At 44.3% G+C, this 21,264-nt stretch overlaps 2 protein-coding genes and 1 long non-coding RNA gene across 4 annotated transcripts in view; 1 reads left to right on the top strand and 2 right to left on the bottom strand.

Annotated features, from left to right (window-relative positions):
- The window catches only part of PITPNC1 (phosphatidylinositol transfer protein cytoplasmic 1), an 83,144-nt gene extending 78,155 nt beyond the window's left edge, over positions 1-4,989 (bottom strand). Inside the window, exon 1 of the mRNA XM_064395270.1 lies at positions 3,424-4,989. Coding sequence (XP_064251340.1) covers positions 3,424-3,477 — 54 coding nt within the window. The 5' untranslated portion in view covers positions 3,478-4,989. The remainder of the gene's footprint in view (positions 1-3,423) is intronic.
- A 999-nt stretch (positions 4,990-5,988) lies between these two features.
- PSMD12 (proteasome 26S subunit, non-ATPase 12) lies at positions 5,989-14,711 on the top strand. Of its 2 annotated transcripts, none has more exons than XR_010349577.1 (11): positions 5,989-6,162; positions 8,098-8,157; positions 8,348-8,476; positions 9,558-9,665; positions 10,601-10,705; positions 11,144-11,293; positions 11,472-11,606; positions 12,130-12,242; positions 12,598-12,772; positions 13,225-13,357; positions 14,263-14,711. XR_010349577.1 is itself a non-coding variant. In XM_064395260.1 (11 exons), exons 1-11 carry the CDS (start codon positions 6,055-6,057, stop codon positions 14,470-14,472), a joined length of 1,371 nt encoding a protein of 456 aa, XP_064251330.1. In that variant the 5' UTR covers positions 5,990-6,054; the 3' UTR covers positions 14,473-14,711. The 2 variants fall into 2 exon arrangements, 1 of the variants encoding a protein (XP_064251330.1); XM_064395260.1 differs by having other exon boundaries at positions 5,990-6,162; positions 13,280-13,357.
- On the bottom strand, positions 14,078-21,056 carry LOC135284031 (uncharacterized). The gene is made up of 2 exons (XR_010349580.1): positions 19,101-21,056; positions 14,078-17,744 (listed from the first exon to the last, which is right to left on the bottom strand). It is a non-coding gene; the product is annotated as an uncharacterized LOC135284031 (long non-coding RNA).
- Positions 21,057-21,264: the final 208 nt, after the last annotated feature.

The raw sequence follows: 21,264 nt of genomic DNA, 5'->3' as shown, positions 1-21,264 counted from the left end.
TTATCAGATAGAAATTTCAGCACAAAACATTCCCTTGCAAATATGCTTGAAATTCCTCTGAAAAGTCTGGTTGGAAAATCTTTATAATCAATATTTTGATGACACAATGCTTTTGATACACTTAAGTTACCTTCGTTCCTGCAGGATTCCTATATTTTCCAACAAAAACATTCCTCTCTAACCAGTCATCTCCGACTAAGTTCATTACACGAAGAAAAAATATTCAGCAAAACAAATATAACCTCAATTCGCCTTGCAAGAGAAAAGGCTCGGTAAGGAAAAGCCTCTCCGGTACGAGCGCGGATCTTACCTCTTCAACTGTCAGAGGCATACAGATCCGGTACTCCTTCATGAGCATATTCCTGCTGCTCAGTGCGGACCGGCGAACTGGGAGAAAGTGGTGATTTCTGCACAGAGACCGACGGAAACCAAACACGGGGGGAAAGAATTAAGCCTCTTTTCTCTGTGCGCGCTTGACAATGTGTCCACAAGACAGTAATGCAACCATCCAGGAGGGCTGACCCAGCAAGAAGAGAAACCACCACAACCGCTTCTTTCTCCCAGTTCTTCCTCCTTCACACTGCGATCATGGGAATCTCACAGACGCTCGCACCGAGATACGCTACAAAGTCTCAAACCCCCACCGCTCTCGCCCCAGCCGAAGACATCCGTCGGAAGTGCATGGAAACGCCGAGCTCTCTCGCGGCTGTGTCAAGACATGCCTGGGGCGGCGAAAAGAACAAACGAGCCGAAAATGTGGCTTTCGCCCCCGCCGGCAGCACGTCGGGCGGCAGGAGAGATGCGATGCCGATTCCCAAGACAAAGGCTTTTTATAACGTCGCCTTCCCCGGCTGCCAAACGCGGCTCCCACCTCCCCGCCGCAACGCGGCTGCGGCCGCCGCGGCTCCCGCTGGGCTCGGGGGAGGGCACGGGGGGGCAGCGCGGCGCTCAGGCGGGCGGCCGCGGCTTCCCCGGCGCAGCCGCGGCCGGGGGTGCGAACGGGCGGGCGCGGAGCGGAGCGGCTGCAGCGGCCCCGGCGGGGCTCGGCTGACATCAGCGGGGCGGCAGGAAGGAGGGAGGGGGCCGGCGGGGGGGCAGCGGCCGCGGCCGTTCGGGCGGGTTCAACGGGGCCGGGCCGCGGGGCTCCGGGCAGTGCACGCCGGCGCCGCCCGGCAAGGGGACACCGGCAGCGCTGAGCCCCAAGAATTCGCGCTTTCAGTTAATTCTGCCGTGAAGACTTCTCCGGTTTTGGAAGTTTATTGCCCTGCGTGTGACGAGGCACCTTGCAGAGCATTTACACCCCGGTGCAGGGGCGGCGAGCCCGCGAGCCTCGGGCTCGCACCCGCCTCCTGGTACAAAAGGAAAGGACAGCGTGGGCTCGGTGCGGACACACACAGGATGTGGAGGCCTCACCCATTTCCCTTCTGGTCAGCCCTCCGCTATCAGCCAGCACATTTTGCAGCACAAATAAACCCCTTTTTTCATATCGTGTTTTTACTTACAAATGACACAGAGAAAATTCAGTGAAAAAACGCCTCCTTCCTAGCTGAACTATAAAGCCAGAACCTTTTTAGGAGGTCTCCCCCCCTCCTTTAGTGAGGAATTTGTTACTGAAATAGTTTTTTAATATGCTTGGGGGTTGTGTTTTTCAGAGAAATTCACCCATCATTAAGTTACAACTTGAAATGCACAAGAACCCAATTCTGAAACTACCTGGGAACTCCGAACTGTTACACAACCTCAGCATTTCATGTTTAAAATGCTCGTCCTGCTGTTTCTCCTTCTCCCAGTGGCTATAAAGCCACTCACTGGATTGCAGAGAAGCACTGTAAGAGCAAAACACAAGACACTGCCCAGACAATGGTAAAATATACATCTGCACTTACATACCAGTTATTTCCAAAAAAATAAAAGTGATGAAATACTGTATTTGGGACAGTTAAAGAGGAATTTAGGTCTACAATGAAATGTGTGTTTCATAACAAGAAAGAGCAAAAGCCCCTCAGAATTTCATTGGTTCTGGATGTGCATTTCAGAGCTGTGGGTATAATTCTCAGCCCAGAGGACACAGTGCCATCTCCTGGAGCCAACGATGTCTGTTTGCCAGCCCCTTGCAATAATGGCACAATATTTCACATCCCTGCCTTCCCAGGGAAGTGCAAACACCTACACAAAGAAATAAAGATCTGAGAGCTCTATTAGCAGTCTGGATTTTCAACTGAGGTATGAACAATGTGTTTAATGAGACTTCTGTCTCAAATCTGACACAGCCATTTATAAATATGGAAACTGTGGCTGTAATTCATAATATTGGTACTGTATGTTCCTGAAATTCCAAGCAAAACAGCAAAACCAAGGCAATACCTTGTGATACCTCACTGCAGGAAGGACATTGAGATGCTGGAGCGTGTCCAGAGAAGGGAGTGGAGCTGGGGAGGGCTGGAGCACCAGAGGTGGCTGAGGGAGCTGGAGCCTGGAGAAAAGGAGGCTCAGGGAGAACCTTCTGGCTCTCCACAGCTCCCTGGCAGGAGGGGCCAGTTGGGGTGCAGAGGGAGGGGTGGAAGGGCTCTTCTCCCAGGGAACAAGTGAGAGGAAATGGCCTCAAGCAATGCCAGGGGATGTTTAGATTGGATATTGGAAAAATTTCTCCAGTTTGTGAAGCATTGGGACAGGCTGTCTAGGGAGGTGGTGGAGTCACCATCCCCAGAAGTGTCCAAAAAATGTTTTTTGGATGTGGGGACGTGGTTCAGTGGGGAACACAGTGGTGGTGCTGGGCTGACCGTTGGACTTGATGATCTTAAAAGTCTTTTCAACCATAACAGTTCTATGATTCTGTGGTATTACCCACAGATGAGAGGCAATCCTAACTCAGATCTAAAGCATTCTTCAGTTTTAAGTGCTTTTTTAGTGGTTTCTTCCACTGGGAACAATATTTCTGGTTTCTGCTGAAACACATTGTAAAAGAACCTGAACTTCTTGGCATGGGGCCTTGATGCTACCCAAGTGTAGGCAAGGACACTGATTTCAATAAAACCAGGAGAAAGTCTTGAACTAGTTTATCACCTATTACGTGATTTGAACACAAAGCAAACCCTGCAGCTCTGTGTACATTAACAAAGCAGATCTGCAGAAAGCAGTGTGTCAAATACAGAACGTGCTCAAAATGGAAACCAAGACTAATTCCCATACCTGCAGCAAAACACTCTCCAGTCATGGGGACAGCAGTGGCCCCAGGGATATCCCTTACAACTCCCCGCTGGCAGTGCCCAGGCTCTTTCCAAAGCACACTCCCCAAATGCTTCCCAGGGGACGTGCTGAGACAGAAAACTTCCAGCTCCCACGAGCCAGGCAGTGCCTGCCAAGCATTCCTGCTTCAGTTTTGGGTTTTGATTCCCATGAATTGGCAGAAATTTTTAGTCTTACCTCTGCAACATGCTCTCGATGCTCTGTTGTGAAAATGAGACATTTTTCACTCATTGTTCATTTCTGACCTGGGGGGAAAAAGCCCATATGTTAAATGATGCTGAGTATGAACTCCAGATGGACTTGTGTCAGCAAAGTGTCGCTTCAGAGTAGGAGACAGAGCCAAGCTGTTTCTTTGGGTGTTTCACTAAGGACTTTTGAATAAGAATTTAGTTTCTTTTTTAGCCACTCAGGGGTTCTATACTGGAGGCTACAGCTGCTTCCTCTTTTCCCAGCGTACCCATGCAGGTAAAGGAAAACAGCAATTGCAAAGGGCATTTATTTTCTTCCTCTTTCACTTGTCTGAACCAAATTACTGTGCATGGGACTATGTTCAATTAGATTAGCATGTGATTTTAACCTCCCTGGAAGCCATCACTCCCAATCCATCACCTGTAAAAATATACTGATATTACCATGAGCTAAAAGAATGAGACTGTAAAAATAAAAGCTCTGGAATAATTTGTAAATGGCCAGAGTTAGGGAAGAACAACTGATACACTCTGTGTGATACATGTATGTATTCTCAGTACCTAAGTCAACTGAAATTAAGTAAAAATTATTAAGAATAATGGATAAATTCTGTTGGCAGACTTTTCAAATCAAGTTTGTGTTCAAACAGAAAGTGATTCAAAGCCCATGATCTGTGCTGTGCTAATTGGAAGGCATGTATCAGACACAGTTGCAAATGTACAATATTGGAGCTCTGTATTCACTTAATTGAATTACTCTGAATTTACACCAGTGCAGCAGATGTAGGAACTCAGTCTTAATTCTGTCAGCAAAAGATTTAAACCAGTTATCTCAACTACCCCTTTGCCATGTTAACATGTTGGTCTGTGTACAGTATGATCTGAAAGTAACACAGCACAAAATGTAATTTTGTGGTGACTTCTTCTTTCTGGAAATCCTAAATACCATCCAAAGATTCCCATGGCAGGTGGTTGGAACTAGGTGATCCTAAAGTCCCTTCCAACCGAAACCATTCTGTGATTCTGATTCAGGGTGGTTCCTGAGTATTTGAGGTGTTCCCTTGCACACACGAGGGAGTTTTTCTGGATTTCCCCAGAGAATGAAACCTCTGTAGTATATGAAATTGTGCTGGGAGATGATGGCAACCTGCACGCAAGGCACTGCACCAACATCTCACAACTTTTGAAACATATTGATGGTACAACACTGTCTAGGTCAGGATCCTTGTGCCCTTAAAACCCATGGTGTGTCCTACCTTTCCTCCTAAAACCCATGGTGTGTCCTACCTTTCCTCCTAAAACCCATGGTGTGTCCTACCTTTCCTCCTAAAACCCATGGTGTGTCCTACCTTTCCTCCTAAAACCCATGGTGTGTCCTACCTTTCCTCCTAAAACCCATGGTGTGTCCTACCTTTCCTCCACCTCTCCAGCAAGGCTACATCATTAAAAGCCTCAAGGCTGGAATGAGACACAGTGAAATCCCCAAGGTGAAATCAGCAGCTACAGAACCGAGTGCTCCACTGCAGCCTCACCTGAGGTGTGCCCACAGGGCCTGGCTGTCCCCAGGTGTGGGAGAACACAAACCCACCGTCCTCCTGCCCCACCACCCCCAGCTCCGGGCAGCACCGCGGCTGAGGGAGCTGTGTCCCCCCGTGGCCCTGCTGAGGGGCACACTGGGGGCCATGGCTGCACTCCGGGAGATGCCACTGGGGGATGTCACTGGGGGATGTCACCGCCACGTCTGGCACCAACTCACGGCTGCCCTTCCTGGGTGCCGGGGAGCCCCTGCAGAGGGGGGCTCAGAGGTGCGGATTGAGGGGCAGCTCCATTCAGAGGGGAGGATCGCGGTCCGGGTCCCCTGAGAGGAGGATTGAGGGGGAAGCCCTCAGAGGAGCGGGTCCATGGCCCACCCTTCAGAGCAGGTCGCCTCAGAAGGCTGGATCGCGGTGTCCCCTCAGAAGGGCCGTGGGCACATCACTCAGCAGGTTGAGCGGCACATCTCAGAGGGTTGAGGGACAGATACCCTCAGAAGGGTGGGCTGAAGGGCAGATCCCCTCAGAGGAGAGGGCTGAAGGGCAGATCCCCTCAGAGGAGCGGTTGAGGGGCAAATCCCCTCAGAGGAGCGGGTTGAAGGGCAGATGCCCTCAGAAGAGCGGCTGAGGGGCAGATGCCCTCGGAAGGGCACACCGCGGTCCCATTCCCCTCAGAGAGGCCGTGCACTGCGGGGTCCCCTCAGAGCTGAGGGGCAGATCCCCCCAGAGGAGAGGGCTGAAGGGCAGATCCCCTCAGAGGGGCGGCTGAGGGGCGATGCCCTCGGAAGGGCACACCGCGGTCCCGCTCCCCTCAGAGGGGCCGCGCACTGCGGGGTCCCCTCAGAGGAGAGGGCTGAGGGGCGATGCCCTCGGAAGGGCACACCGCTCCCCGCTCCCCTCAGCGGGACCGCACTGTGGGGTCCCCTCAGAAGCGGCACCTCCCCCCTGCGGGTCCTGAGGCGGCCGGGGGTGGCCGCGGCAGTGCCTGTTTACCGTGTCGCGGGGCCCTTCGGCGGGCCTGCCCCCGGCGCGCCTGCGCGCGGGCCCGGCCGGTTCCGGTGAGCGCTGAGGCGGCGGAGCGGGCGGACATGGCGGAGGGCGGCGCGGAGCGGGCCGATGGCCGCATCGTCAAAATGGAGGTGGATTACAGCGCGACCGTGGACCAGAGGCTGCCCGAGTGCGAGCGGCTGGCGCAGGTGAGGCGGGGGAGAAGCTTGGCGGGGCGGACGGGCTGAGTCATGGCGCGCTAGGCCGCGCGTGGAGGCGGCGCGGAGCGACCCGCGGCCGCATCCTGCCCCTCGATGCGGCTCCGGCCGCGGGCTCTCCGTGCTAAAGAGGGGAAGGAGTGAACGGCTCCGCCGTCTCAGGGCTGTGTGGGAGGGCGAGCAGGAGGGAGGTTGGTGGCCGAGCGCTGGAGCTGCTCTCCTGGGCAGTCACGGCCCCAGCGCTGCCAGAGCCCGTGGAATGTTTGGGCAGCACTCTCAGATACTCGGATTCTTAGGGATGTCCTGTGCAGAGCCGAGGCGAAGGGATGGACTCGATGATCCTTGTGGGTTCCAGCTCAGCCTGTTCTGTGGTTTTGAACGGGACGAGCTTTCGGGGCGCAGCCTCGCGGGGAGGGAACCAGAGGGCCCGGTCCCGCACAAGGGCTGCGGCTCTCCCCTGCTGGCCTGGGAACCGGGATTGCTCGGTCATCCCGGGCTCTGTGCGCCAGAGCTGCCTTCGTGTAACAGGTCCCGGCTCGGTTGGACCGGCAGCGCTGGGCATCCCTGGGCTCGGGTGCTGCGAGCCCGGGGAGCTGGGATGGAGGGACGGAGCCAGGACAGGCTCCGGGGCCGTCTCTGCCTCCTCGGCTCAGTAAACAGGGCCCGTGCGCCCGCCCTGGGTGACCGCAGGATGTGTTCCACGGGGCTCACAGTGATGTGTAAACACACAGTCAGTGTTTTACAAAAAAAGTTCTGTGGCCTAGAGATTCTTGTGCAGCTCAGATCTCAGAAAAGACAGAACCACAGAATGGTTTGGGTTGGAAGAGGCCTTAATCTCATCCTTCCACTAGTCCAGAAGGGCTTGAGCCCTTCCAGGATGGGGCAGCCACAGTTCCCTGGTGTTGCTGCCGTTTGTTGGCCCAGCAGGAGGGCATCTGACACTTCCCAGGCTGCAGATGCTCTGCTTGTCCTCTGTTTCATTGGGAGAGACACACACGTTGTACAGTTCTGAAGGCACTAGCCTTAAGATAAATAAATTACATCTTAGATTATTTGAAGATTATTCTATGGAGAGCAGGCACAGGGATTTTATGCCACAGGCTCTGCAAGGGAATGGGCACCATGGCCATGTTTCATTGTGCAAAACATATAAACTCTGTGGCAGTGAGAGCACATTCTTGACAAAACATTGTATATAGGCTAAAATATTTCAGCTGGGATATTTTAGAAACAACTTTCATTTTCTTTGGTTTGTTACTAATTTTCTAACCATTTTTTCTTCCTAGTTTCTGACTTATTTGCAGCCCCACCATTGCCATGGGCTGTTACAAACTCACCCATATATATTTTTTTTAACTAGATATTTGCTAGGATTTGTGAGTTAGGGCTGAAAGTACATTGTAGTATCTTACACTCCTTCAAACAAAGGCAAATACAGTTCTCAAAACCCCTCCAAAACCAGAACTTTTATAATTCCATGCTTAGCCTGTAAAGCTTGTAATTAATGCTTTGTGTAATACACTGTAATTAAGATATGAATATGGATGAAAGTAACAGGAGAAGAATTTTTTTGGCCAAGATATTTAATTGCATATCTGATCTCACTGAAAACTGTTTTGGCCAGAGAAGAAATGAGTTTTCCATGCAGCTTAGTGAACATGAGCTCACCAAACCTGTCTGAAACTTGCCAGGTTTCTCTCCCAAGGCAGACAACTTAGAGCATGTGTTATGTGAAAGTGAAACTGGTACCTCTCCAGTTTTCTCTCTGTGTGTTTAAAGTAAGTGCTATGCATACATTTTTTTAGAGAAAAATAATAGTGTACAGGCTGGTCTGTATTTTTATTTATGTGGAAATTTGAGCTGCTCTCAGTTTGAACTGAATTATGTTCTTAACTCACAGAGATAATTTTTTGTTTGTCTTATTAGGAAGGAAGATTGCAGGAAGTCATTGAAAACCTTCTCTCCCTGGAAAAACAAACACGGACGGTGAGTGCTGGATGGGCTGCACACCTCACGTTCCACTGGGTTAAAGTCAGGGCACTTGGAGCATCCTTGGAGCATCAGTCCTCCTTTTCTTTACAAAGCAGATGAGTGAGGCCAGACACAGTGATTTTCCCCTCTGCTGTTAGGCTGCAGGTTGGTGGTCTGTCTCTAACACACTCTTGGTTTGTTGCAGGCTTCGGACATGGTCTCCACATCCCGAATCTTAGTTGCCATAGTGAAAATGTGTTACGAAGCTAAGGACTGGGATGCTCTTAATGAAAATATTATTCTTCTGTCGAAGAGAAGAAGTCAGTTAAAACAGGTGAATTTAATAGTTTGAAACAAAAAATGGAACTGTATTTTGGAGCTGTATTGTGTCTGGTTCCCCCATGTGTGTAGGGACTTTCTGTGTAAAGATGGTGGTTCACTTTTGCACTCTGCTCAGTGTGTATTGCAGACATGTTCCTTATTAGTTATTCAGATATTCCATATTCCTTATTCAGATGTATATTAAACAGAGTTACTGCATTTTATTGTGCTCATATGAAATGTGTGCTTTGCATGCTTGCTTTTGAAACTGGCATACTTTGGCATAAAGCACTTTAAGGCAGTGTGAAGTTCATTGCACTCTGTTCATTTTGAACAACAGGTGATTTTAATGGCATCATTGCTTTAGGAGGGAGGAGGTTACCTATCATTTAGTGTGCAGGATCTTCACTAGTGTGTGCAAAAGTAGGGGTACAATTTAGTTCTCTGAGCTGCACACACTGTAGCTGAAGGTGTGGATCATTCCAGCTGAATTTTGAGGAACTTCTTGAGGAAGACATTTCTAGAAGTTTACCTCTGGGGTTTTTTTAGAAATAGGTATTATAATAATAATTTTACCAGATTTACCAGCATTGTTACTGGAAGTGCACATTCCCATACCTGTGCTTCCTACTGAAGGAAGAAATCCTCCCTCTTCCTTCCTTCCTGAGGAATCTACAGCTGTTCTAAGGAGAGGGTAGTGCACACAGTTAAGAGAAGGTCCAGGTCTCTTCAGCCATGCAGGTCTTAGGCAAGCAGAGAAGTTCTACCAGTCCATGTGAGTCCTGTGGATTTGGCAGGAGAGGAGTTGGTTTCAGGATAGAACTGCATGGCATGGATTATTTTCAATATTGGAAAAACTGAGATTAAAAACATGACAGAAGAGCATCACGTTTGCCTTGTAGCATCAGTCTATAGCATCATTGTCCACATCTTCATGAATCAAAGAGGGAGAGGTGTCTTGTGTGCTTTTTGCTAAATGAGTCTCTTCAGTGTGATATGAAACTATTTATTAATTACCTCTGAGTGTTACAGCTTGACTTCTTCAGGGAAATCTAAAAGCACAGTATGTTTTTCCCCTCTTGTTTTCATACTAGGCAGTTGCTAAAATGGTCCAGCAGTGCTGCACTTACGTTGAAGAAATCACAGACTTGCCAGTCAAACTGCGCTTGATCGACACGTTGCGTATGGTCACAGAAGGAAAGGTAAGGTTTTGTTTAAGACTCAGTGTCTAAAAGGTGGAATAAAAATGTTTGCCTTCTTTAAAAATGTAGTTTCTTAGTATTATTTTTTAATCTTGTGCAAGTAAGATTAAAACTAATTTTAAATTACCCTGAGAAGCCAAGTAGTTTGTTTCCTTCCAAAAGACTGCAGATATTTTCCATATTTAAATCATATGCTGATGCACTGGTTATGTTCCTATGATGTAGGTATCTGGTTGTGTTATTAATTAATATAGTTAGTAATACATTTCTGAATTCTAAAATGCCATTTCCTTTTCACTTTTTAAAATGTTATGTATTTGAATTTGTTAGGGAAAGGGGCAGGTTTAATTTAATTTCTTCTACACATAGCAAGGAGAAACATATAGTTATGATAATCAGAAAGTGATGTCAAGTGAGTTACTTGTATTGTGTTCCTTTTGCTTTAAGAAAAGAAAGAATTCTGAATTAGGCAAATTTGTGTCAATTTTATGACTTCTGTCTGTTAGTCTAAATGGTTAATGATCAAATCTTGTTGATTAATGGCTGGTTAGGAGTAAGTGAAATAATTCAAAGGGTAGTGCTTACTACGCATTTACCATTAAAATCTAACTTCCCAGATATTTTGATACATTCCAACAGACTAAATATGCAATACTTTATCCACAGTGCATATCCCTTGTGTTTGCTGAAAGAATCATGGGTCAGTGTAGGCATTATTTTTTAGATTAATTTGGGCCAAAAATGTTTGTGTCACTTATCCATTGTATTTCATCGGTGTATATTGTGGACAGTGCCAGTGTAGTGGATGGATACACAACAAATAAAGTGGTTCTGTGATGACAGCATCAAGTGTATTTCCCAGGGGGGTTGCAGTCTCAGAGTTTGCTCTCCTCTTTAGAGAATTCCAGTGTTTAAACTCTTCCTTCTGCCCGCAGATATACGTGGAGATCGAACGCGCTCGCCTGACAAAGACACTTGCAACAATAAAGGAACAGAATGGGGAGGTGAAAGAGGCTGCCTCGATTCTGCAGGAGTTGCAGGTAACACCTCAGAACTCAGAATTGCATCAGCAATAGCAATTAGTTCTGGCTGTTCTCAGACGTTAGAAACTCAATCAGGTATGCCTGCAGAAATGCCTGGATTGGGATGAACTGTTATTAGTGAAAGTGCAGTTCAGCTTGAACTGCTTTTGTTAATCTCATGGTCGGGTTACATGGAATATCTTCCACTTGGAAAGTAGATTTCACTTCTCTGTCTAGTGCATTGAGTTTAGTGTTGGGGGATTCTTTGGTGTAAGTGGGGGTGATAATCCAAATGGAATAACCTTTATTCCATTTTCACTTGCTCTGTAATAGCTTTTCTTCTGTTGTTTTGTTTTGGTGTGTTCCTCCTCCAGACAGCCTCCCACTCTTCTGGCACAGTTAAGCCTTCACTTGATTTGGCTTTGACAATATTAAGTAGTTATAATTTCATTTCAGGTGGAAACCTACGGTTCAATGGAAAAGAAAGAACGTGTAGAATTTATCTTGGAGCAGATGAGACTCTGTCTAGCTGTAAAAGACTATATTCGGACTCAAATTATCAGCAAAAAAATTAATACAAAATTTTTTCAAGAAGAAAACACAGAAGTAAGTAATTGGAGGATTTCTCATTCTTTTCTCCCTCCCCCCACCCAAATTTTAGTCTGATTTGCCTCTCTTCAGGTCCAAGGGTATTTATTTAAATCCCTCTGTTTGCTGGGGTTCAGCTGAATTTCATTTACCTGTCGTGGAGCTGTGTTAATTTGACTTTTTGATACCGTTTCAGAAACTAAAGTTGAAATACTACAACTTAATGATCCAGCTGGATCAACATGAAGGCTCCTACCTCTCCATCTGTAAGCACTACAGAGCCATTTATGACACTCCCTGTATCCAGGCTGAAAGTGAAAAGTGGCAACAGGTAAAAAAACTTTCCCTACAAATTCACTGAATTTCCATGTGACCAATACCCATTTCTTTCCACATCAGTGTACAGTGGATGAAATAGCCCATCAGTCTGTTTTTATTTAAATGGCTGTATTAACAAATTGGTTAGTTGAAAACAGATGATAGAGTTGATTTCAAAAGAATGTTTGTAATCAACATCTTCATTTTATTACCTTTGAAACTGACAGTGTCTGAACTGTTTCATACAAGTGTAGAGATTACAAACAGCTGTGCACTGTTGTGTGTGCAGTACAGATGTCTTTCATGTCTGAAAAGTTTTTTTCTTTGTGTATTTATTTGAAATACTAGAATTTTGGTTAACCTGTGTTAATTTAAACGTACCACAGTTCATTTCTGAAAGATAACATCAATTTCACTCTTAATTTCTTAATACACTAAGCTTAAATCTTCTACATTTTAAACTCTAAGCTCTATCAGTTTTGGCAATTCCTCTGTTTAATTATGGGAAAAAAACCACCCTCTTTCCTCTTAAACAGGCACTGAAGAGCGTTGTTCTTTATGTTATTCTTTCACCTTATGACAATGAACAGTCTGATTTGGTGCACAGAATTAGTAGTGACAAAAAGCTAGAAGAAATCCCCAAGTATAAGTAAGTATCCTTTCTAATAACCAATTCTTAGATTAAAAAGTGTCTCTCTCTAACAGTAAATCTCTTTATGCTAAGTCTGCTCTAAGCAACTCTGAATTTAATGCTACATTAAGAATACTGCAAAAATGTCATGGTTGTTCTATGTGAAAATGAATGTAACTAAATGTATGTAAAAAGAAATGTTCTTTCTCTTGTAAAAAAAAGATCTTTGTTAGAAAAACAGTCTGACTTAAGCTGCCCCCATTATTTATGGTAATAAGACTAAAACATTTAAAATTATGCTTTTGATCTATTTTAAGTATGAACCAGGCCTTATTAATACAGGATTGTAATCCAAATGTACTAAACCATTTAGAGACCTCCTAAAACTATTTACCACCATGGAGCTGATGAGGTGGAGTGCCCTAGTTGAAGAATATGGGAAGGAGTTGAGAGAAGGATCCCTTGACAGTCCTGCAACAGATGTTTTTGGCTGTACAGAGGAAGGTGAAAAGAGATGGAAAGATTTAAAGAACAGAGTTGTGGAACATGTAAGTATCAGTGTCTGTAAACATCAGCTGTTTACTCAGTGCCTCAGCTGAAAATGCTTTCTGCTTGCTGTATTTTAATCACAAAGAAGACAAAAAAGTAGCTAATGAAGCAGCAGGTAATGTCTTTTGTGTTGCATTTCAAGATTTTATTTGCTTGTATATCTTTATTGTATGTTTATATTTGGCATAGTTGCCACCAAAAAGAGCATATTGCACTCAAATGAGATTTAGCACTCATGTTTCAATAAAGCATAAATCTGAAAGTCTTTCTTTGCATTAAATTCATAATTGGTTGATTTCTTTTCTTAATAATTTATCATGTAGAGACTTTTATACCTTCCACCAGCAAAAGAGCTGTTTGTTCAGAGCCCCTCACATCCCCCATGCTGGACTGCCATTAGAGCACTACAGTTCCTAATCTCCTTTTAACATGGACTTTTATATTTTTGCAGCCTGCTTCAATTATTTTTTGCACATAACCCTCTACTCTGAACACTTTTATTCCAGAATATTAGAATAATGGCTAAGTATTATACCAGAATTACAATGAAGAGAATGGCACAACTCCTGGATCTGTCTGTTGATGTAAGTCTTGCTTTGTTTATCCTTCTTTCCTAAGGGGGGCTGTGTTTCTGGCAGAGATGTGAGTATTCAGCAGAGTAATGTTCTTGTTTGATTTAATTTTCTGCCTTTATGGGAGTTAGAAAACTGTTCATTAAACCTTAAACTCAGTTTCATGGTGCACATGCCCATAAGGCAAAAGCTGCTCTGAGAAGTTCATTTATGTTCAAGGCCTCGTGTAAATGCTGGAGCTTCTTGTCTGGTGTTTCAGTGTTAAAAGGTTCTTGTCAATGGGTGATGAAAACCAGCTGAAGAGAGGGTCCTTCACCTGTAACTGTCCTTGTTCATGGGTGGTGGCACTTTGGAACATGGGCTGGAGGGGTCTGCCTGCCATCCCCCTTTGTGTTTTCAAAAGTTTTCCAAGTAGAGTGACACATCCTGGTATTTTGAATGCAAATGAAAAGCTTTACCCTTTTCATGGAATCTGCTTTTGCCACAAACTCAGTAAAAATCCTTTTTGACAGTGGTCAGTAATTCACTGGGGTTTTCCCAAGCCTTGCTTGCCACATGATTTGTTCTGGTATCTGTGTAGCCGAGTACTCCAAAGTGTAAAAGTCTGTTGGGGTTGTATATTAAACATTAATTTTATGAAAGATCATCAGATATAGGTCAACAGAAAACAAAAAGGTTTGGTTGTTGTTGTTTTTGTTTTTTTTTTTTTTTTTTTTAAATAGCTTGTGCTAGTACCTTGCATTGCCAGCATGTGTAATATTAAAGTGTCCTGCATTTTTTAAAGTACAATGTTGTTACAGATGTAGTCCTGTATAAAGAAAGTCTTGTTCCTGGTGCTTTCATGCTGCTTGGGAGGAATTCTGGTGGTTTGTAGTAAAAATGCTGTTTTCTTGACTAAGTGCTGTTTGTCTTTGCAGGAATCGGAGGAGTTCTTGTCTAACCTAGTAGTTAATAAAACCATCTTTGCTAAAGTAGACAGGCTGGCAGGAATTATCAATTTCCAGAGGCCTAAGGACCCAAACAATATACTCAATGACTGGTCTCACAAGCTCAACTCCCTCATGGCCCTAGTTAACAAAACCACACATCTCATTGCCAAAGAAGAGATGATCCATAACCTGCAGTAAGGTGCCTCAATAATCTCAGTGCTTTTAAAGAAGGCATTAAATCTTCATAATAGAGACTATTATTACAAGTGTGTATATGGTTTGTTTTCTCCCTGTCAGTTCTTCCTGGTCTAAAATTTAGAACATAATTCTGAAATTCCTGTTGACAATTAAGTTCCCTTGATTATTCATTCAGTTGTTAAATGTTTTTGCTACAATTGGTGAAAGAACAGAATAAAACTGTATTGCCTGTATAATAATAGTCTTGTGATTTCTTTTTTCCAATGTGGACCCTTTTGTGTCTAACATACAGTTCTGTGGTTATTTCATTACAGGACTATTTGTGAGGCTGTGATTGAGAGGATATGCTGTAAATAATAAAATCCTAGGGTTTTACAAAGAGGTAACTTAAAATGATAATAGTGTAAAGTTATGTCAAGATACTCTTTGAACAAAATTATATTTATGCTTAAGAATAATGCTGTTTCTTATGATTTGGTACTACAGTTAGCATTTGTTAATTAATTGTGAACTGCCAGATCAATCAATACATGAGTAAGTACCAAACCTTTGTCTGTTTGCTGCAAGTCACTAATTTTGCCTGTATTGTTGGTACAGTTTGTAAGGGCTACAATGGCAATAATCAGTTAGCTAAGCTGGTACTTGGAGGCTGTTGCTTCTCATAAGTGTGTTATATTCTGAGCAGATAATGTTCTATTATTTACTTTAACCTCCTTGTAATGGAGGGAAGCTGTGGACTTTCCCCCCTGGTTTGTGTTTTTAAGGAAGTAAAGTAGTAGAACAAATAGTGTAGTAAGAGTCAATTGAACTTTTATTGATTTTGCTCTGGTTGAGAATGATTTTTAATGCTAGCCATAACCATTCAGCTCATAATTAATTAAGTAGAGACTGCCATTGTAAATGATGTATTGAGACACACATAAATCCCATCTCTTTACAAGCACACTGAGCTGCATTCAGGCTAATAAATGTCAGTACAGAGAAACTGGGAAGCTCCAGACAGGGATTTTGAGAGAGGGAAGTCTGAAGGGACAGGAAACTTGTAAACAGTGATTTGCATTTGAAATGCTGACTTTGGACATAGCTGATGGGAAGTTTGGGAATGTAATTTGGAAGGCTCAGAACTTTCAAAGCCTCTACCAATCCAGCTCACTGCATTTGAACAATAAAAAGGCAGCTGAACTATCAGTAAGGGAAGGAAGAGGAGCAGGTATTCAGAATGCACAGAATGTTTACCATCTAACTTCCTAAATTGTATTATAATCCCAGCTGTACAAGTTGTTTAAAATTTGTCATGACTGTTTCTGAGCATTGGGAAGTTTCAGTAGCATGAACAAAACCTGGCTGCTGTCAGAACAATGGACAAAGTAGCTTGGAAAACAATATATCATCTGGAAACTGAGGCAAGAGCTATCAGAGAGGGGAACAATGGGTCATCAGGGGAAGTGGGAACTTGCCTCTCCCTGTTCTTATCATAAACATTTTCCTTCCAGTTGAAGTCTGGTCTGGAATCTTCAACCCCAAGCATTTAAGCCTCTGATGCATCTACCAGTTATGTTGGACCCGTTTTCCAGCCAGCCCTCTTTCCCTTTTTATCCTAGAGTGGAATGTTTCAGTGGTTCCCTGGCTCTTCTTTCTGGATTTCTTGCAGATTCTCCTCCCTCTCTGTCCAGGCTCTATCCCTCCCTGCTGCCTTTGGCTCATTTACAGCATGAGTTTGTTGGAGAGGGGAAGTGGTTTCTCTCCCCTCACAACCACCTTTACTGTCAGCATTAGAAAGAACATGGAAGAACTCTTATCTTTCAACAGCTCAGGTATCTCCTTAAAAGTCAGTTCAGAAAGATTATGAAGGTTCACTTCCATTGTCTGTATTTGTGCCAAAGATCCACAATGATCAAGCTCTCTGCCTTTGGATCTGAAAGAGATTTTTGTTTGCAGCTGGAACACCTTAGTCCTGGTTTGGAACACAGTGCCCAGGGCAGACTCCCTCTGTCCTCAGAGTGAGACTTCTGCTGTGTTCTGAGTACTTGTTGCCAGAAGCAAGAATCCCTCAGGGTTTCCCTCTCCAAACATCACAAAGTTAAAATAGAAGTTTTGAAACAAACCTCTAGAATTATTAAGCTATAGGGCAACTCCAAGTGAGTGGAAAAGAATCTGTGAAGCCTGAAGTTTGGGTTTGGTGTTTTTTTTTTTTTCTTTTCTTTTTTTTTTTCTTACAGACTACTATTGGTGAAAACGGAAGTGTCTCTCAAGTCTGTCTCAAAAAGGTTGTCATATTCAGGTTGCTAGGAAAAAAGCTCTAAATTTTTGGTGCAAGTTCATCTCAAGAATGCAGATATATGGCAGATCTAAGTCCTTCATGAGCAATTCAAAGGTCAGCATAAAGACATGCCAGCTTCTTAAAAAAATGAACAGAGACTGAAGATCTTTGATCTTGACAGTGTGGGATGAAACCATCACATTTACTCTGACCTTTGTAGTTTCTGTCTCCTCAGTGTACCCTCAACATCCCCTTGTTGCTGGTTGCTTCTCAGTGCTCTCATCTTGTGCATCAAAGGAGAAATGAATTAGTTTGAATATTACTTGCTCTAGAAATTGCATGTGCTAAGGAGTCCATGTTGAAATGTTACCCATGGATAATTATGAAGTAAGATTAAAGTTGAGATCATCTGTTCATTAGAGGACTCTGGAGGAATTCCAGGGGAATTTTCATGCTGGAAAATCAAAACTTGCTACTCTTCAGCCTAATAACCAGACATTAATGGCTGCTTAGAAAGAGTTTCTTTATTGTTTACCCAGACTAAGAACTACTGTTGCTATCTAATCCCAGGTCTACCACTGCCTTGTTTGTGGCAGAGGCTAAACCACTTAACTTCTGTTACTTTCCCATGATTGCTGCTTCTGAGGGAGTTCAACAATTTGTAAAGGTCCAGTGTGCTAAGACAATAAAAACATTGCTCCTGTTGCTGCAATCTGTCTGGCACTTCCATTGAGAAAGGCCTCCTGTTGTTTTGTTGCTCAGGGGTGAACGAACTGTTTGAGAAGCCTGCTGGGATGTTGGGCTGCAGGGTCAGCGAGGCAATTCCTTGCTGAATGTATTCTATTATGTCCTTATTACTCTTACATGTTAATTGTAATGGCTTTTCCTGCATTCTGGTTAGACATCATGAGTGGAGCTGACTGAAAATGGAGATTTCTGTATTCATGAAATACCAGTTCCCAGAAATGGGAGTGAACTTCAGCATAGAATGGAAATTGATTTTCTGAATTTCCTGTGAAAGCAGAAGAGAAAGAAAAAAGTAGCAGTATGTTTCAAATAATTAGAATAGTTTTATTTTGAAAATATAGAAACCAAGCTGCAGTTGTGATTCCAAGTGTGCAGCTCATGGGTGAGTCAGGACTCCAGGGCTTTTTGGCTACCAAGTCTCCATTAGGCCTGGAGCAAGTGAGGGTTTGAGAGTTCCCAACTGTGCCAGAATCTGCCACACCTTTGAGCGCTCTGCTCAGATCTCTGCCTCATGGCAGGGAGCCTGGCAGCTCTGAGTGGCCCCAGGTTTTCAAACCCCTGGTTTTTGGCAAGGAGCCTGGATTCTCCAAGGATCAGGGCATGGCTCCTAGCTTCACAGAACAGGGGGAAGCCCTGTGAGCCAGCATCGTTTACAGAATCCTGACTGAAGAGTAGGGAGACACGATGTGTTAGGGCTCTGTGCAGGGGTTCCTTGCACACATGGTCCCTGGCAGGGTGGGCTTTCTAAACATCCAGTAAGAAATTGCTGTTTTCAGATCTGAAAGATTTCAAAATCCTAAAAAACGTACAGGTGGAATTGAGTTTGATATTGCTGCATACATTGAAGGGTTTTTGAAAATGTTGTCATGAGTCCCTAGAAATATCACTGTTAGGCTTTTGAGGATCTGAATCCTGTCAAGTCTCATGATGCTGAGTGGGAATTCCTTCTCTTTGTTACTGTCTCATGCTTCCCCATTATGGCTTTGGTATTTCTTACATTTCCAATGTCCACTGTTGCTTTTCTTCTCCCCCAGACTCCATGTCACCCCCTGCTCCCTGTCTCTTTGGGCAGCTAGCACTGCAATCACTCCTCTTGCCATGAAACCCCACTGGATTCCAGGAATTTGGGAAGTTTGGACAATTCTGAAAATGCAAGGCAGTAGTCAGCATGTAACACATCTGGTTCTGTGCCCTGCCCAGTGCTCAGTCCCAGGCTGGCTGTCAGCTCATCCTGTGGGGTTGTGAATGATGGGGTGGAGAGCAGAGGTTGGAAGGAAAAATTGTGGCTTCCACTGGGGTAATGCACATCAAGGAAAGAGAAAGAGATGTTTCCTACAGATAGACACTGAGTTCCTCTCACAGTAATAGGAATATAATAATCTTACAATAATAAGATATATAATAATTTTGTTTTGTTAAATTATCCTTTAATACTGTATTGAACCATGCCAGTGAAAGCTATAAGAAGTCTCTTTCTTCCCAGGTAATCTGTAACCAGTTCCTGGGCCATTCTCTGCCTCCTGGGATGTTACCACAGGAGTGGCTCTAAAGTAAAGTTTAGTTTTTTTAGGCTGTTTGCATTTGGGATCTCATCCCTTAAGCTAGTTGCTATGACTGTCACCTTGAGCAGAATTTCCAAGGTTCATGAGCTCTTGGAGCATTTGTTTTGGACCAAATTTTGAAAGTCTTCATCTTTCTATCTGGTAACAAGGACCTTGGAAGAGCTTGGAGGGGACAGCACATGGAAACAGGAGAGCTGTTCCAAGCTTGCAGGCTGTGCTTGGCAGCCACCCCCATCCCAGAGCTGCTGGCTCCCTGTGCAGCCTCTGGCACCTCCACTGAGGGCTTGTGCAATACACTTAACCAGTCCACAAAATAGACTCAAACCTCCTTCATGTTGAGGCTAAAAGGGTTAAAGTACCAAGATCATTAAAAGCAGTGGGTGCAAGGGCATGTCTCCGTGTTGTGTTTTATCCATTGGGATTCCCCTGCTCCTTTCTGGGCTGTTCCTGCAGGGCAGAGTTGCCACCTTTTCACAGCAGCCTGTGCCTCTTGGTACACCCAATCTGGAACTTGAAATCAGCAGAGACAGAGAGTGATAACAATGGGGTCTGTCACTGAACAGATCCTCCAGTAACTCAGTCACTGCTACACATTTTTTTTCTTCCCACATTATAAAAAAATACTGCCAGAAAAAAATGGACTCAAAAAAAGCTTATGTGAAAAATAAACCCAACTAAATTTCTGTCTTCTCCAAACTGAACTTCAAAGGATATGTGTTTATATCTAAAAATATGCATACATTGATAATTCTATCTTCCACTGCTCTAATTGCCATTTATTTTGAAGAAAACCTTTACATTTTCTAACAGAAAAAAATGGCCAGTAAGATAAAGCTCACTAGAAACCAAAGACAACCAGCCTCAAAATAAAAGGACTTACTCCATTTCAGCAACCTGGACTGAATGACACAAAGTTAGTTGGGTCCTAAACATGAGTTTAATGTTCTTTGATCCCTGTTCCTTGCACAGTGGCCATGGAAAACACAAGTCACAGCACTAGGAAAGGTGTCAGGCTGGCACAGAGATGGCCTGTGGCAAGTTCCACAGGAGGGTTTTATCCTGAAATGGCATCTCCTGCGTTGGGGCTGGGACCACCCACACTCGTCTCTGTGACAGCACAACTGCACTCCCAGCTAATTATGAAGCTGAATTAAAAAGTAGACTGGGTGGCAAATGCAAAGGATTTATTTAGATTTATTTCCTCCTGTATTTACATTGTTGCAAGGAGCTCTCTCTTTATAAATGCATTACTGATGAATATTGAAAACCTTCTTGGGCACAAGTATTTTCTTGCAGTGGCACTGCATCAGAGGCTTGGCTGGTGGTTATTCTTCAAAGAGTTACGAGGCATTAGACGTAAATTTAAATATAAATGTAAATAGATTTTACAGCAAGATCCAATACTAAAGTGATCTGGATCTTATTTCAATTAAAGGGGAAGGAAAAGTTTTTTAAAAACACTGGAATCCTGTTTTGGTGGTAAACTTTCCTAAGATCCAGGAGTAAACTGCTTTTCCCCAGTTTCTTGTCCACTTTGCCCTAAAGCACAACAGCCTATGCAGAGCACAGGGCACCCATCCACGGCAGCAAAGCCGGTAACGCCTTGAAAAAGCCAGTTTGCAAAACAGCGCAGGTATTAAGAACTGATTGCCAAAGAGTCTGAAAACGCAGCTAACAGGGAAGATTACTGCATGAAAATAAAACTGTTATGCAAAGCAGTTTCTGGGATTCATGAGCAGCCAGCAACGCGTTAGCAGCAGTCCAGCACGGGCTCTGGAAACAGAGACAGCGAGAGCTGCTCCCGCACCTGCGGCCGCCCCGGCACCGCAGCGGCCTCCCCGAGCTGCTTCCAGGGAAGGAACTTTGAAAAGCCACAGGAAAATAATTAAAAAAAAAAACCACAAAAAAACCTCCAACAACAACAACAAAAAACAAAAAAACCCACAAAAAAACAAAAACACAAAAAAAACCCCAAAAAAACCCCCCCAAAACCAAAAAAAACTCCCAAAAAATCCCCAAAAACCCCAAACCAAATAGAAAAAAAAAATTCCAACTTACGCCGTAGAAAAACCATGAGAAAAAGTACTTTTCAAGCTTTTTTCAGGGGTGGGCTCTGGCCGGCCCCCCCGCCTGCCGGCCCCGGCACCGACCCTCGGGCACCGCAGCTGCACTCCGGGCCCCGGGAAGAGAACGGGAGGAAAAAAAAAAAAATAGAGAGAGAGA

This window comes from Passer domesticus, chromosome 20 (genome assembly GCF_036417665.1).
Source record: "Passer domesticus isolate bPasDom1 chromosome 20, bPasDom1.hap1, whole genome shotgun sequence".
Taxonomy (NCBI): Eukaryota; Metazoa; Chordata; class Aves; order Passeriformes; family Passeridae; genus Passer; species Passer domesticus.
This window is presented reverse-complemented; position numbering and strand designations above follow the sequence as displayed.